At 37.6% G+C, this 18,283-nt stretch overlaps 1 protein-coding gene across 1 annotated transcript in view; it reads left to right on the forward strand.

Annotated features, from left to right (window-relative positions):
- Positions 1-1,216: 1,216 nt before the first annotated feature.
- Positions 1,217-18,283, forward strand: part of LOC122210853 — a 53,664-nt gene continuing 36,597 nt past the window's right edge. Inside the window, exons 1-3 of the mRNA XM_042923783.1 lie at positions 1,217-1,918; positions 2,023-2,054; positions 2,198-2,327. Coding sequence (XP_042779717.1) covers positions 2,222-2,327 — 106 coding nt within the window. The 5' untranslated portion in view covers positions 1,217-1,918; positions 2,023-2,054; positions 2,198-2,221. The remainder of the gene's footprint in view (positions 1,919-2,022; positions 2,055-2,197; positions 2,328-18,283) is intronic.

Consider the following 18,283-nt stretch of genomic DNA (forward strand, 5'->3'; position numbering starts at 1 on the left):
ATCCCACAACTCTGTGAGTTCGAGCCCCACATCAGGCTCTGTGCTGACAGCTCGGAGCCTGGAGCCTGCTTCGGATTCTGTGTCTCCCTCTCGCTCTGCCCCTCCCCTGCTCACACTCTGTCTCTGTCTCTGTCTCTATCTCAAAAATAAACACATTTAAAAAAAAGTTTCATCCTCTAGTTATTAGTTATTAACTCATAAACTCAAGGATATTTGATTAGAAGAGTATAGATTTTGAGCTGACTCTTTTGTATAGATGAAACTACTGTGACTGGTTAAAATATTCCATTTTATCTATAAGTAAAATTAAATTATATCTTAACTAACTCCAGTTTTCAAATTAATATAAAATCAAATATTTAACAGGAAATGACTGTCTTCATGTATACCGGCTCAGTCTGTGTGCTTCAACAGAGTATCTAAAAGTTCATTTTCTGGATTAGCAAAATATATACTTGATTCAGATTTGAACTTTAATTAACTTTATGTGTATGTTTTAGAAATACAAAGTATTGCTAGCTCATTAGGTATATATTTTTTGGAAGATCTTAGGTCCAGGGATATAAATAACAGTTTATGAAATCAAGAGAAATTGTTGAATTGGTCTGTTTTCAAACTTCTTGGAAAATAATATTGAGGTAGATATCATAAAACATGAAACCTTAAAACATGTTGTGCTTTTGTTACATATATAAGAAATATTTTTAAATGCTTCTTATAGCTTTTCTTATATTTTGCTTTATTTGAAGTATTAAAGCTTTACAGTACATAAAGCCTTCACATATATTTGGAAGCCAGGACATCTTTTCAAAATTTCAAGTAATACCTAGGCCATACATATTTACACTTTTCTTTCTTTTAATCTGTGTTTAGGAAATGGCTGGTTTCTTGATGATGTTGTAATCAAGGATCCCACAACAAACCGCGAATATGCCTTCTTCTGTCACAGGTGTGTAGGTTTGCTTTTACATTCATCAGATTCATTTCATATTAGTTCCAAGTTCATGTATTTTGGAGCAATGGATAGCTTATTCACTTATTCCTGGTCACTAATGCTTTGCTGGGTAACTTTTTTGAAGATTAATTTTAGGGGCATCTGCTTCTATTTAGAAAGATATACAATATGTTTATCATCATTCTTGATGTAAGTTTAAATTTTTCTCATTAAATTAAGGTAGATTTAAAAAATATGATTAAATCTTCCTTGGTTTACCTGGAAAGATTTAAAAAAATATGATTTCTCCTATGAGAATGAAAGTCCCTGGCAAGAAAACTGATCCCCTGTGGACTAGGTCACAAATTAAGCTCGGTTATAATAAATGTACAAAATAAATGTTGCATGTGGCTTTTTATACAATGATGGCTTTGCTGACTTACTGTCACTAGGCCTTGATTTTTGGGTTATTCTTCCAAAGTGGTGATAGATTTGCTCTTTCTTTCAGCACTCTCCTGCCTCTTTCCCTATGGAACCAATAATAGGCGTTTATGAAATAACTGACTGTAGTTTGAAATGTAGTTGATGGCTTAAAACCAGGAATTTAATAACTGGTGCAGGGGGTGTAAGATCTGTGACCTTGACCAGCTAACTGACCGACTGACCTGTGGGTTAGGGGAAGCAGATACCTCTCCCATAATCTGATGGCAGCTTCTCCTCCCTCCCTTGCACTTTCTTAGTCACTTCCTGCATTCCCTTTTCCATTTTCTGCTCTGCATGTGCCAACAAGATACCTATGACTTTTTGCAGTTCCTGTTACCCGTTATTTCTGACTTGATTCCATAATTGCCAGTGCTCAGTGTAAGTGTAAAGCCACAATATTCCTGATATATTTTTCTTTCCATAGATGGCTGGATCAAGGGGAAGATGATGGTAAAATTGCCAGAGAACTGTATGCCAGGGATAACAGTATCATTTTTGTGCGTGAGTGTCTTATATGCACATTGCTGGGAAGGTTCTCTTACGATGATTGAGGAAAGCATGACTCTGCTGAAATTAATGATTTTCTCTTTCCTTTATACCTTCAGGGCAGAAGCTAGAACTTAGTAGAAAAGAAACAGTAAGATTTTACTTTTGGCCTTAAATTATTTGGTATCAATAGTGTCCAAATTGCTATTTGATGTGTTAAAACAAAAACAGTATATAATGTTCTCTTTGTCTTCTCATGTTGGTGTTTTTGTTTTGTTTTGTTTTCATATTAAGTGGGCTGCAGAAAGATGGAAGTTTATGAAAGGAAATACTCTTCAGTTCTACAACAAGCTCACTGGAGGGTTTGTCCGTCTGCATCCAGATGGCACAGTTGATGCACTTGGAGAGAAGACAGACAAATGCGGTAAAGTCATTTGGCAAAGCAGCTGGTGCTGTGGCAGTTTTGGGAACTAGAGGAAGGCAGTTTAATTTATGGTTTTGCTTCTTTTCACATGGCTTTACACCAGTATTAGGCCATTGAAACAATTCACGACTTACACTAATACAAATAATCACTCGTGACACGCTTTAAATCCGGGCAGATGATGTCATTTTGCGGAACAGTACATCATGAAAAAACTTATATTTGCTATAAATTGAAGAATAAAATGTAGGCAATTAACATTAATTGTTCACAAAATTGAGCTCTTGAATGGTATGGCCATTAAGGAATTAGATTGGTTCTACTAAATATTGAGTGACTATTCTGTTCAAAACACTATGTTAAATAATTTGAGGGCCACAGAAATAACTAAGACAGTATTCTGAATTCCAGAGGGTCACAACCTAAAAACGAGGACAAACACATACGATTCTAATAATGATTTGGTTTTTCTTTTTTCTTGGTAGCTAGTGCCATCATAAAGATACAGAGGAAGAACTAGGCAAAGAAAGTCTAGATTTGACGTTTAGTGATGCCATGACCATAAGAACTAATGAAGAAGGGGCAAACTGATTATGTTAGATCTTTGACTATAAACCCAAACCTCTAACTCTTTTTGAAACAAATTTAGTATTTAAGCAAAATTTTCCAGCTGCGTCTGTGAATATGACTTTGCTGTACTTTGTTAGAAACCATGTTGTTTAATAGCCTCTAAGATATGCTGGAGATTTTTCCTCAAAATGTAACGTCCTCTACCTTATATTAGAGATCCCAAGGAATCATCCAGTTTTCTCCTCTATGAAAATACGTGGAAGGCTAAGAATACTTCCTAGTAGCTTCTCTTTCCAAAATTAATCTATCCCTTAGACATTTTCTTTACCTGTTGGTTCCCATTTGGAATGATTTACCTACTTAGATCATTCAAAGTGGCCCTTTATATCCAGGACCCTGGGGCTGGTGGTTTTTTCCTTATTGAATATAGTATATTGTATTTCCAAATGTGGTCGCAAAAGTATCTGCTATTGTTAAATCAGAAACTGTGAAGGATCTAAGTTTTGCCCTGTTTTCAGAAAACATGAGAGTACAGTCAAAGACCAAGACCATTCATTTCCCACAGCAAGTGCAGCAGCCAGAGCAACATCTTGCTTGGTTCCCCAAGTCTGAATCCCACAGCATTTGAGGTGAAGGCTTGATGGAACCTGCATATGTGGGTGGGTGCGTTAAAGGGGAGAAATCCCCCAAATCAGGAAACTCTGGTCTTATGTAGGGTTGCCCATCCTTCCTTTCAGAAAAAGAGCAAGAGAGACAGAGACAGAGAGAAAGGAGACAGACAACACCTTTTTTTATTCTGGAACATAAATCTTCTCCAGGGAAGGGAAGGAAAGGCCTTTACCTTTTTATTCTCCTGGGAGCGAGAGGAGAGAGAGAGAGAGAGAGAGAGAGAGAGAGAGAGAGAGAAAGAGAAGGAGAGAGAAGGAAAGGAAGAGAGGGAGGGAGAGAGATGAGAGAAGAGGAGAAGAGAGGTAAGGGAAAGGAAGTGGAGGGGGAGAGATCTCTAAGCTTTATTATGACGGATTGTTTCCTTATATAAACCTTTTGTAAGTGTCTTTATTCAGAGGGCCGGCCTCTGCAGGAGAATGACAGATGTAGGGAGGATTGTCTTCTAACACTCATCATACAACCTAATGTGTAAAGGGACCTTGCCACTTCCACATCAAGAAGTGGAATTCATTTCCTTACTTACCCTTTACTGGGTCAAGCCTTTCTACACAGCTTGACTGATACAGTGCAGATGGGACAACACTGTAACTTGCAAAATCCGTATCTTCTACCTTTGTCTCTTGGATTAATTCCTCTTGGAAGCCAGTCCTCCTGCTACAAGAAAGCCCAGACAGCCATCAGAAAGAATTGATGCTCCGACAGCTCCAACTGAGTTCTTGCCCTGTAGTCAAATATGTGAGTTCCTGTGTAGACCACACTAACTGGTACATATGGAAAAGAGAAACTTTTTACCCCGAAGCATTTCTAGCATCTTAATATGCTAGTCCTTTAATATATAAAGTAGAATGAGCAGTCCTCAACAAGGGAGGTACAGGATAGTATGAGTAATTTTCCTTGGCATAACTGACATCTTTGCAACAGGAGGTCTTTTATGTGTGATAATTACTTGCAGCATTATTTCCTGATGTTATGCTCAGTATCCCATAAATTCACAGTCGTGAATCGGTTTTCACATGCCTGGAAAGTGTTGGGATGAACAGTGCTGACCCATGGACATCTTTTCAGGAAAATATTTTAAGAACTTGTCTCTGAGATAAGTTTGCTTATACTTTTCACTCTACAAAACAATGTTGTTTTTATCACCATGAAACAATAACTTTTGTTTAGTCATCAAGCTGATTGTAAATTTAGCTATTTCCATACGCAGAGAGTTAGATGCTCATTTCTCTGAGAGCTGCTAAACCATTTATTGGCAATACTGGACCTAAAAGCATGACACAGCGTGGGAAGATCTTTGAAATAGGTATTAAAAACAATACTATGCCAACATTGAGAATGACAATCATAAACAAGTCTTCTTGTCTTTAGTGTGATATCTTAGAACCAAAAAGAAGGGCCAGACAACCAAAGCAATTCAGTTTTTCATTCCAAACCCTTGATAGTTACTTTATGTCAGGGCCAATTTCACAAACTTCCCCTACCCCCAAATTTCAAAAGATTTACTATAAAATACAGCTTTCTGTAGTTTTCTCACTTTATAGTTTTGAAGAAAAAAATTCATAATCTAAATTGAGATTTGACTTATAGTGTAAGAGGAGTAAGCATGAATTTTAAAAATGTAAAATATATCGTTCCATTGGAAGTTTCCAATTGTCATTTTTGTCTTCTGCATCGTCTCTAAGAATCTAGGTCAATAGTTGTTCAGTAGTCTCCCCTTATCCCTGGTTTCGCTTTTCACAGTTTCAGTTACTTGCAGTCAACTGTGATGTGGAAGCAGATGATCCTTCTTCTGACATGTCGTCAGAAGGTCAGTAGTAGCATGACACTATGTCACAATGCCTACGTCATTTACCACACTTCATTTCATCATGTAGGCATTTTATCATCTCACATCATCACCTGAAGAAAGGCGAGTACAATACAATAAGATATTTTGAGAGAGAGAGACCACATTCACATAACTTTTATTATAGTATATTATTATAATTGTCCTACCTTATTATTAGCTATTGTTAATCTCTTTCTGTTCCTAATTCATAAATTAAACTTTATTATAGGCGTTTATGCAAAGGAAAAAACATGGAATATATAGGGTTTGGTACCATCTGCAGGCTTAGGCATCCACTGGAGGTTTTGCAGTGTATCCTCTATGGATAAGGAGGAACTACTGTACCAGGTTTTGATGATGGATTTTTGATTTTTGTTTTTGGAGTGGTTCTTTGGTTCCGTGTTAGACTAGCGCATATGGAAGAGGTGATGACGTTCTTCAGTGTAGGAGTTTTAAAAATCTGTCCACAAATTACTTGACATGGACTTCTTCAAGATGTGGGCCCACTCTTCTCCCCTTGAATATGGGATGGACTAAGGGACTTTCTTCTAACAAATAGAATATGGCCTGGGCGGCTCAGTCAGTAGAGTGTCCAACTTTTGATTTCAGCTCAAGTCATGATCTCATGGTTCATAGGATCGAGCCCTATGTTGGGCTCTGTGCTGACAGCACTGAGCCTGCTTGGGATTCTCTTTCTCCCTCTCTCTTTGCCTCTACCATGCTTTCTCTTTCAAAATAAATAAACCAAAAAAAAAAATGTTAGAAGTGATTGTGTGTGACTTTTGAAGCAAGGTCATAAAAGGCATTATAGATTTTTCCTGGTGTTCTTTTTGGATCACTCACTCTGGAGGAAGCCAACTGCCATGTCTTTAGGACATCCAAGCAACCCTATGGAGAGGGTTTCCAACTTGGAAAGGAACAGAAGCTTCTTACCAACAGCCATGTTGAGTGATCCATCTCATGAGAGTATCCTCCAGCCCCAGTCAAGCCTTCAAATGACGACAGCCCCAACCAACAACTTGAGTGTAATCTCATGAGAGACCCTGCCCCAGAGTTACCCACCTGTAAGAAAGATGTGTCAGTATATTCTCACCCTGGACACTATGATGGATTCCGCCTTCCCCTCACACTAAGTTATGGCAGCATCTCTCCTCTCTCTAATCTGGATTCTCATCATCTTTCTTGCATTGCTGATTCATTTCTACATTTTTTACTGGTGGATTAGGAAGTCCTGTATGTTCAGTTTTTTTTCTATACTGAAAACTATAAAACATTTTTGAAAGAAATTAAGGAAGACCTAAATAAGTAAAACAATATCCTATGTTCATGGATTGGAAGACTTAATATTGTGAAGATGACCGTACTTCCCCAAATTATCTACAGATTCAATTCAATCCCTGTCAAAATGCCTTTTCTACAGAAAAACTAATCCAAAATTTATATGGAATTCAAGGAACCCTGAATAGCCAAAACAGTACTGAAAAAGAACAAAATTGGAAGACTCACATTTCCTGATTGGGCAAATTACTATAAAGCTACAATAATCAAAATGGTATGGTACTGGCATAAATATTGACATATAGAACAATGGAATGGTGTTTTGTATATTTTATGGGATGATCAGTCAGGTGCAAAAGACACAGGAGAGGCTCAGAAAAACAAGTTTCATTATACTCACAGATCCTAAAGACAGGAGGCATAATATATCATGCAGGACCACAGAAAAACACCAGGGAATTCAGAATACAGAAGATAGGAGAGAGGGAGCACTTAGGCCATGACCTTTATTCGGATTTCCACGGGAAAGGCAAGGAAGGGCAGGGTAAATAGTTTAGGATTGGCTAATTTGAATAGTTTCACTGAGTTTTGGACTATAGAGGTGGTCTCTAGTTGCCTGGTACTTGGTTCTGGGATGATTAAGACAGAGGAATGTTGCCTCCTGGGGTACGTGGGCCAGAAAGAGGAAGTATGACTCTGGATTGGTTAGTTTGAATATTACAGGTCTGCTGTAGTCTGGATCTTTTACTATCTCTAAGAATTTAGCCCAGACTGACGCAGTCTCTCCCAGCCAGAAAAAAATTTTAAGATGTCAAACTGTCATAATATACAGAAAACTTAATTATACACAATGCAAGTAGAATTGGGAGCCTAGAAATAAACCTGTACATGTATGGTCATTGATTTTTGACAAGGGTGCCAAGACCTTCAATTGGGGAAATAATAGTCTGTTCAACAAATAGTGCTGGGACAACTGGATATCCAAATACAAAAGAATGGAATCGCTTCTCGGCCTTTTGGCTAAGATCAAGTGCAAATACAAAAGAATGGAGTTGGACCTTTACCTCACACCATATACAAAATTTAGGTCAAATGGACCAAAGACATAAGATCTAAGACTATAAAACTCTTTGAAGGAAATATATGTGTATGTCTGCATATCGTTGGAATAGTCAGTGGTTTCTTGGATATGACATCAGAAGCACAAGCAACAAAGAAAAAATAGGTAAGTTGGACATCATCAAATTAAAAACTCTTATGCATCACAGGATACTATTAAGAGATGGAAAGGTGACCCCCAAAATGGGGAAGATATTTGCAAATCATATATCTGATCATGCTCTAGTACCCAGAATATATAAAAAGTTCTTAAAACTCAACAACATGATAAAAAAAAAACTAAAAATGAGCATAGAAACTGAATAGACATTTAATCAAAGAAGATCTACAAATGGCCAAAAAATGCATAAAAAGATGTCCACTGTCATTAGTATTAGAAAAGTGCAAATCAAAACTACAGTGAGATAGTACTTCATACCCACTAGGATGGCTATAATAAAAATAACAGAAAAGAAAGACCTAAATATGAGACTTGAAACCACAAAATTGCTAGAAGAAAATATAGGCAGTAATTTCTTTGACATCAGCCATAGAAACATTTTTCTAGTTATGTCTCCTTTGGCAAGGGAAACAAAAGCAAAATTAAACTACTGGGACTACACCAAAATAAAAAGCTTTTGCACAGAAAAAAACCATCAACAAAACAAAAAGGCAGCCTACTAATGGGAAAAGATACTTGCAAATGATATATCTGATAAGGGATTAATATCCAAAATATATAAAGAACTTACACAACTTCAAAACCAAAACCTCAAATAATTTGATTAAAAATGGGCAAAGGACCTGAATAGATATTTTGCCACAGAAGATATACAGATGGCTATGAAAGATATACAGATGGCTTTTCATATGCATATGAAAAGATGCTCAACATCACTAATCACCAGGGAAATGCAAATTAAAACCACAGTAAGGTGTCACTTTACCTGTCAGAACAGCAAAAACAAAAAACACGAGAAATAACAACTGTTGGTGAGTATGTGGAGAAAAAGGAACCCTTGTGCACTGTTGGTGGGAATGCAAATTGTGACAGCCACTGTGGAAAACAGTATAAAGATTTCTTAAAAAAATTAAAAATAGAATTCCCATATAATCAAGTAATTTTACTACTGGGTGTTTACTCAGAGAAAATGAAAACACTAATTTGAAAAGGTATATTCACCCCTATATTTATTGCAGCATTATTTATGATGAATGCATAAAGAAGTAATACACACACACACACACACACACACACACACACACACACAAAATCTTAGATATAGAGAACAAATTGGTGATTGCCAGAGGGGAGGTGGATGGGGGATGGTGTGATAGATAAAGGGGATCAAGAGTACACTTACCTTGAACACTGAGAAATGTATAGGATTGTTGAATAGTATACACCTGAAACTAATATAACACTGTATATTAATTATACTTGAATAAAAAATGAAAAACTGTAATTGTTATTATAAAATTCTCATCTGGAAATTCCAAACAAACAACAGGACATAAGTGCTTGTGAGGATATGGAGAAATCAGAACCTTCATACGTTGCAGAATGATTCAACTGCTTTGGAAAATGATTTGGCAATTAGTAAGTTAAACATAGAATTACCGTGTGACCTAGCGTTTCCACTCTAAGAGAACTGAAAATAAAAATGTGTACACGAATGTTTACAGCACTATTCGCAATATCCAAAAGACGGAAGCAACCCAAATATCCATCACCTGATGAGTAAACAAATGTGATATCCATACAATGGAACATTATTCAGCTGTACAAGGAATGAAGTACTGATTTATGCTACAACGTGAATGGACTGTGAAAACATGCTAAGTGAAAAGCCAGACATAAAAGATCAAATATTGAATGATTTCATTTATATGAAATATCAGAATAGGCAAATTTATAGAGACAAAAAGTGGATCGAAGGCTGCTGGAAGTGAGGGGAAGAGAGATTGACAGCTTAATGGCTACAGGTTTCTTTTGGGGTGATTATTTGCACAACACTGTGAATGTACCACTGAATTGTACACTTCAAAATGGTTAAAATGGTGCATTTTATGTTATTTTACTGTGGTTGACTAACATCATGAGCCCCTGTGCACTGCACGAGAGCAGAGGTAAAATTTACATTTGTAGTTGTTACGGATTTGTACATTTGTTAACAATTTCTAACAAAAAAGGCAGTAATGTGTATTGGTAAAAGGACAACTCTTTCCAGTTCTCACAAAGGCATTATTTCACTTGCCAGTCTGGTTGATGGGAGCGCATTACAAACAAACAGGTGTAACAGGAAGAAGCAGAGTGGCAAACTGAGCCAGGAATGCACACTTCATATCACGACTTGAACTGGCTTTCTGTAAAGGGCCTCAGGACTGCAGTAGGTTGGAGGGAGTGGCTCTAGCACCTTCTCCTAGCACCTCGTCTTTTCGCTGTTCCCTACTGGAGTGGAAGATCCAGCGTTCTCCGGGAAGTTTTGGAGGTGTGTACATGAAGACAACGTGTTGTCAGGGGACTGTTTCTCCCTGTGTCTCTCACATTTCTGTATGATCTGGGTCTCCTGCGCAAAGCTATCCGTGGCCACTTTAAGAATATCTGTATAAAGAGATACTGCAAGGCAAAGAACATCTCCTTTCCTGAAGACCTTCAGGGATAGTAAGGTCTTCTGGCTTTCCTCAGAGAACATTTGTTTTCTAGTTAAGATAATCTCTCTCTGTGGTCAAAGATTGGGCGGGTTTGCAAGCAGTTCGTAATAAGCGTGGGGCTTTGCCCAGCTCGAAGTTCCTCGGGTGTGATCCCGCGTCACAGTGTGCAGTGGCAGTTACCTCGCCCTAGTCTGCATTGCCCTGATGGGGTTCGGGGGTCAGGGGAATCGGTATGGACCTGCACTTTGTGCTGCCTGCTGTGCCGGGTCCAATAAACTACTTAAATTCAGCGAGGCTTGCTGTGTCCTCATGGCTGAATTCATGGAAGTGTGGCTGGCTGAGTAACAGCTGCCTGCTGCGTAGGGACTACTTGTCTATGTGATACACAGGTGTCTTCCTTCAGGCTGTCTGTCTGTCTGATAGCGAGAGAGTGGACTAGAAGTACTAGATCATAGGGAAGGACCATAGGAAGGTCAGAGGCTGACTTCAGCCCCTAATCTCTCTTGAATCTGAGGAATGGATTCCTGGGGTTCCAGGGATTTTAGACGAGGCACAGATAGACACGTAAACAGGTGCCATCTAGCTGCCCCGGATGGCTGCCCAGTGCAAAAAGGCCTCGCCTTGATAGGATTCTTCAATATCAGGAAGCTGTTGATGGTAGTACGAGAATGCTAATCTAGTGTGGCAGACACTAGAGTGGGCCTGTCAACAAGCTGGGCCTGCAATTCTGCATCCACAGTAATTCATATGAGCGATAAATCACATACTAACTTCACCTGGTGAGTGAAGGTGATGAGGGAAACCGGGAGAAACCAGGTAATGCTCCTTTCCCTTCTGAGTAGCTTCTAAGCAACTGCACCTGAGCTGAAAGCGAGAGGTACTTTGAAATTTCAAAGACTTGAGTTTCCTTCCTTCCTTCCTTCCTTCCTTCCTTCCTTCCTTCCTTCCTTCCTTCCTTCCTTCCTTCCTTCCTTCCTTCCTTCCTTCCTTCCTTCCTTCCTTCCTTCCTCTCTCTTTCTCTCTCCCTCTCCCTCCCCCTACCCCTCCCTCCCTTTCTAATGTTTATTTTTGACAGACACAAAGCATGAGCGGAGGGAGGGGCAGAGAGAGACACACACACACACACACAGAATTCAAAGCAGGCTCCAGGCTCTGAGCTATCAGGAGGGAGTCCCATGTGGGCTCGAACCCACAAATTGTGAGATCATGACATGAGCCTAAGTCGGATGCTTAACCAACTGAGCCACCCAGATGCTCTATGACTTGAGATTTTAATACTCAAACTACTGGGGTAGGTTGTGATCTCAGGGTTCCTGAGTTTGAGCCCTGTATGGGGCTCTCTGCTGTTACCGTGCAGCCTGCGTTGGAACCTCTCTGCCCCTCCCTGATTTGCACGTGCTCTTAAAAAATACTCAAACTACAGCATAAAACATTTATCAGAGTTGATCTGTATGGTTTTTCTTTCAAATTAACAATTTTTTTCATCATTCTAAAATAAATCCTGAAGGAAAATTTGTTAAAATTACATTAAATCTATATATTAACTTGGAAGAAATTCATGTCTTCAGTGTTCAGACTTTTCCTTTAGGAATTTGTCCTACACTTAGTTTTTCAGAACTTCATATATATTTTTAAACTATTTTCTCTCTTCACGTAGTTACTGCATTGCCTTGTTAGTGTTATGATGAAGGTTTTGGTTTCTATTATAAATAACCCCCTTTCTATTATAAATAACATATACATAAAAATAAAGAAATCTACAGCTTTTATGTTTTATTCAGTATTTAACAGGTGCCTATTTGTCAGGTATTTCTTTTGAATTTTACTACTTTAAAGAGTTTTTTCAGGTATTACAAATATAATAAACTTATCTACTTCCCAATAGTTAGATCTGTTTTGATTTCAAGCACTTTTCAGCTGGCAAGAACATCCTTAAGAAGGCAAAATAATGTTGGTAATACTGACGTTCTCATTTTGTAACTAATATTAATGGAATGTCTTTATTGTTTATTAAGAATTGGGTATTTGAGGAGGAGTTGATAAATAATACCACCTTCTTCCCTTCCTGTGTACAGAATCAATTACAGAATAAGATACAGAACGCAGACACATGGAAATTGAGATCTCCGCATTACTGCTGATGGGGTCAAATAAGGATATTCACTCTTACAAGTGACAAAGAGCTGCCCCTTACAAGTGACAAAGAGCACAGCAGAAAGGACCTTCCCTGAGGGTGGCTCCTTTGGGAACAGAAAGGGCCTAGACTGCAATACTAGCTTCTTTCAAAGCACCAAAGGTGCTCTGTTCCATGGTATGGAGTGTAGGGGAGTGTGAGAGTTAGCATGGGGAAAGTAGATTCCCCCTTATATATAATGTGGTTATTGATTTTTAAATACTAGTCCTTTAGAGTGATAGAAAAAGTCACATATTTCTAATTTTACTAAGAACCCTATTAAAAATGATTTAAAAATTAAATATTACTACATTTCTCTGGCGTCTTCTGGATTCATGATACAGTTTTTCATATTAGATTTAGAGTTAATAAAGTTTACTTGAATAAATATATTTTCTTAAAACTAAGTATTTCTATTCTTATATTAAACTTTGCTTACTCATGGCAGATAACTGACTGTAATTTAAGTGAGATTTCTAGTTTTTTTTTTCTTTTTTAGAAATTATAAATTCTGTTCACAGGAGAGACTTATTAAATGTAAACACATACATACATACATACACACACACTTAAGTACTGGTCTGGATGTTGGAAACATTACAGGAATCAAACAAACAAAACCTGTGCCTGCTTAGAGTTTACATTCCAATGAGATTGGTGTATCTACTTTGGGAGGAGTGAGGAGTCTTTTCAACTTTTGATTTTACTAATTCTTTTTACTCTTCAGAGTTATTGAGACATAATTTATGTAAAACAATGTGTAAGTTTAGATACACAACATGATGATTTTATAAATGTATATATTGCAAAATGATTACCACAGTAGGGTTAGTTTACACATTTGTGTTAATGGCCTACAATTACAGTTGTTTTTGTTGTTGTGAGAACAGTCAAGATCCAATCTCTGAGCAGCTTTCAGGTATCTGATATAGTATTGTTGGTAATAGTCACTATGCTGTATATTACACCCTCAGAACTCATTCATCTTATAACTGGAAATTTGTACACTGGCCAGCATCTCATTTCCCCCACCTCTCGGCCTAGCAACCTCCAGTCTGCTCTCCCTTTCTCTCAGTTCAGCTTTTTTTTTTTTTTTTTTTTTTTTTTTTTTTTGTAGTTTCAAGTCTTTATCTAAATTCCAGTTAACATACAGTGTAATATTAGCTTCAGGTGTACAATTTAGGGATTCGTCACTTTCATACAATACCCAGTGCTCATCACAAATGCCTTCCTTCATACCCATCACCCATTTAATCCATGCCCCAACCACCTCCCCTCCAGCAACCCTCAGTTTGTTCTCCACAGTTCAGTGTCAGATTTAAAAAAAAAAAAAAATTTGGTTCTCAATATAAGTGAAACCATATGGTATCTGATTTTCTCTGTATGACTTCCTTTATTTAGCATAATACCCTCAAGGTCCATCCATGTTGTTACAAATGTCAGGATTTCATTCTTTTTTGTGGCTGAAAAATACTCATCTACATCTATATGTATTTTCTTATCCATTCATCTGTTGAATGACACTTAGATTTTTTTCCATTTCCTGGCTACTGTGAATGAACATAGGAGTACAGATACCTCTTTAAGATAATGATTTCATATTCTTTGCATATATACGCAAAAGTATATTGCTGGAAAATGAACTGTTGGGACATCATCAAGATAAAAAGCTTCTGCACAGCAAAGGAAACAATCAACAAAAGTAAAAGGCAACTGACAGAATGGGAGAAGATATTTGCAAATGACATATCAGATAATGGGTTAGTATCCAAAATCTATAAAGAACTTAACCAAACTCAACAACCGAAAAACAAATAATGTAGTGAAGAAATTGGCAGAAGACATGAATAGACACTTTTCCAAAGAAGATCTCCAGATGGCCAACAGACACACAAAAAGATGCTCAACATCGCTCATCATCAGGGAAATACACATCAAAACCACAATGACATACCTCACATCTGTCAGAATGGCTAAAATTAACAATTCAGGAAACAACAGATGTTGACAAGGATGTGGAGAAAGGGGAACCCTCTTGCACTGTTGGTGGGAATGCAAACTGGTGCATCCTCTCTGGAAAACAGTGTGGAGGTTCCTCAAAAAGTTAAAAATAGAATTACCCTATGACCCAGCAATAGCACTACTAGGAGTTTATCCAAAGGATACAGGAGTGCTGATTTGTAGGCGCACGTATATGCCAATCTTTATAGCTGTTCTATCAACAATAGCTAAATTATGGAAAGAGCCCAAATCTCCATCAACTGATGAATGAATAAAGATGTGGTATGTATATACAATGTAATACTATTTGGCAATGAGGAAGAATGAAATGTTGCCATTTGCAACAATGTGAATGGAACTGGAGGGTATTGTGCTAAGTGAAATAAGTCAGAGAAAGACAGATATGTTTTCACGCATATGTGGAATTTGAGAAACATAAGACCACAGGGGAAGGGAAGGAAAAACAAGTTATAAACAGAGAGGGAGGCAAACCGTAAGAGACTCTTAAATACAGAGAACAAACTGAGGGTTGATGGGAGTGGGGGTTTGAGGGGGTGGGAAAAATGGGTGATGGGCATTGAGGAGGGCACTTGTTGAGATGAGCACTGGGTGCTCATGTAAGTGATGAGTCATGGGAATCTACTCCTGAAGCCAAGACTACACTGTATGTTAGCTAACTTGACAATAAATCATTAAAAAAAAAAATGTCCACAGGCAGGAGCTGTCCTGTAGGAGTTGCGAGTTTTCAGCCTCTGCCCCAACAAAATACTTATTTATTGTAAAAAAGTATATTGCTGGATCATGTAGTAATTCTATTTTTAATATCCTGAGGAAACTCCATAGTGTTTGCCACAGTAGCTGCACCAATTCACCTTCCCACCAACAGTACATCAGCGCTACCTTTCCTCCAGGTCCTTGCAGGCATTTGTTATCTCTTGTCCTTCTGATAATAGCCATCCTAATTTGATGTAAAGTGGTATCTCATTGTGGTTCTGATTTACATTTCCGAGATGGTTGGTGTTGAGTACCTTTTCTTGTACTTTCGGCCATTTGTATGTCTTCTTTGGAAAAATATCTGTTCCAATGTTCTATCCATTTTTTAAATTTTTTTTAACGTTTATTTATTTTTGAGACAGAGAGAGACAGAGCATGAATAGGGGAGGGGCAGAGAGAGAGGGAGACACAGAATCTGAAACAGGCTCCAGGCTCTGAGCTGTCAGCACAGAGCCCGACGCGGGGCTTGAACTCATGGACTGTGAGATCATGACCTGAGCCGAAGTCGGACGCTTAACCGACTGAGCCACCCAGGCGCCCCTATCCATTTTTAAATGGAAGTGTTTTTTGTTGTTAATCGTGTGTGTGTGTGTGTGTGTGTGTGTGTGTGTGTGTGTTGTTTTATTTGTTTTTTGGGTTTTTTTTTTGCCATTGCGTTGAGTTCCTTATATATTTTGGAAATAAATCCCTCATCAGAGATACGGTTTGCAAATATTTTCTCCCGTTCTGTAGGTTGCCTTTTTATTTTGTTGATTGTTTCCTTTGCTGTGTGGAAGTCTTTTAGTTTGATGTAGTACCACTTGTTGCTTTTTATTTTGTGGCTTGTACTTTTGATGCCATATCCAAAAAATCATTGCCAAGACCAACATTAAGGAGCTATTTATACTGTTCTTCAACAGTATGTGGACATCCAGTTTTCCAGAACCACTTATTGAAGAGACTATCCTTTCTGCATTGAGTTTCCTTGACTCTCTTGTCAAGTATTAGTTGACGGTGTATGTGTGGGCTTATTTCTTGGTTCTCTATTCTGTTCCATTGGTTTAGGTGTCTGTTTTAATGCCAGTACAAAACTGCTTTGATTACTGTAGCCCTAATGTAGTTTAATATTAGGATGTATGATTTTTTTTCTCAAGATTACTTTGTTCTTTCTCAAGATTATTTTGGCTATTTACAGTCTTTGTAGTTCCTTATAAATTTTAAGATTATTTTTTCTATTTCTATGAAAATGCCATTGGAATTTTAATAGGGATTGTGTTGAAACAATAAATGGCTTCAGGTAGTATAGACATTTTAACAGTTTATGATTCATGAATATGGGATATATTTATATTCATGTCTTTTTAATTTTTTTAATCACTGTCTTACCGTTTTGGTGTATAAATCTTTCACTTTCTAGGTTAAATTTATTCCTAAGAATTTTCTTGTTTTTGATGCTATTTTAAATGTTTTCTTCATTTCTTTTTCAGACAGTTTGCTGTGAGTGTATAGAAACTCAGCTGATTTTTGTGCATTGATTTTGTATCCTGCAACTTTACTGAATTTGTTTTATTCTAACAATTTTTGGTGGAGACTGTCATATCACCTGCAAGTAGAAACAATTTTACTTCTTCCTTCTGAATTTGGATTCTTTTTATTTCTTTTTGTTGCCTGTTTGCTCAGGCTAGGCTTCCAGTACTCTGCTGATATGTACTGGTGACAGTGGGCACCCTTGCCTTCTTCCTGATCTTAGACTTGTTTTAGTTTTTCACCACTGACTATGATGTTAGCTGGGGGCTTGTCATACATGGTCTTTATTATGTAGAGGTAAGGTTCTCCCATCCCCACTTTTTGAGAGATTTTTTTCATGAAATGATACTGAATTTTCTCAAATGTTTTTTCTGCATCTATAGATGATTGTATGATTTTTGTCTTTCATTCAATTAATGTAGTGTGTCACTCTCTTGATTTGAGTATTTTGAAACAGTTTGCATCCCAGGGATAAATCCCACTTGATCATGGTGTATAATGTTCTTAATGTGACTTCAGATTGAGTTTCCTACTCTTTTGTTGAGAATTTTTGCATTTGTATTTATCTATAATATTGGCCTGTAGTTTTCTTTTATGTTGTTGTTGTGGTTGTTGTTGTTGTTGTTGTTGTGTCCTTATCTGGCCTTGGTAACAGGGTAATGCTGGCCTAGTAAAATGAGTTTGGGAGTGTTCCCTCCTCTTCAATTTTTTTTTTTTTTTTGGAAATGTTTGAGAAATATTGGTGTTAATTGTTCTTTAAATATTTGGCAATTTTACCTGTGAAACCATTAGATCCTGGGCATTTCTTTGTTGGGAGATTCTTGATTACTGACTGCTGGTCATCAAAAGGTGTCTACTGCAATGTGTAAGTCAAACCATCCCCTTCCATGACTAGTCTGTGGCCCCTATACAAATACCTGAGAGAGAAGGGCCAGTGTATGTCTGAAGGCAACTTCTTTTATTCCCTCCTATGGGTGGGACATAGCTGTTAATGGATTTGAAGTAGAATAGAAATACTTTGATAGCTAAGTGGAGGTGAGATTTCAGGATGTGCAGGGAGATTAGAGAAGGAGTGACCAGTTAGAAGCCTCTTGTAACATGTCAAGCAGAAGATGATGAGGACCAAAAATACTTCAGTGGGAATGTTGGTAGAGTAGAGGGGATGCTTTGAGGAATTTCTAGGAGATAAGATTGGCAGGCTTTCATCATTTATTGGTAAAGGAGTATTAAGGGCAAAGGTTACTCTCAGGTTTCTGAGTTGGGTGATTAAATTGTTGATGGGATCGCCAACTAAAGCGTAGATACAGAAGATTTAGGAGGAGTACATTTGGAAGCTAGGAGTGTAGGGGAAATTGTGAGCTCTCGTTTGTATATATGGAGTTTGAAGTGTCTGTGAGATACCCA

The sequence above is a fragment of the Panthera leo genome, chromosome F2 (assembly GCF_018350215.1).
Source record: "Panthera leo isolate Ple1 chromosome F2, P.leo_Ple1_pat1.1, whole genome shotgun sequence".
Taxonomy (NCBI): domain Eukaryota; kingdom Metazoa; phylum Chordata; class Mammalia; order Carnivora; family Felidae; genus Panthera; species Panthera leo.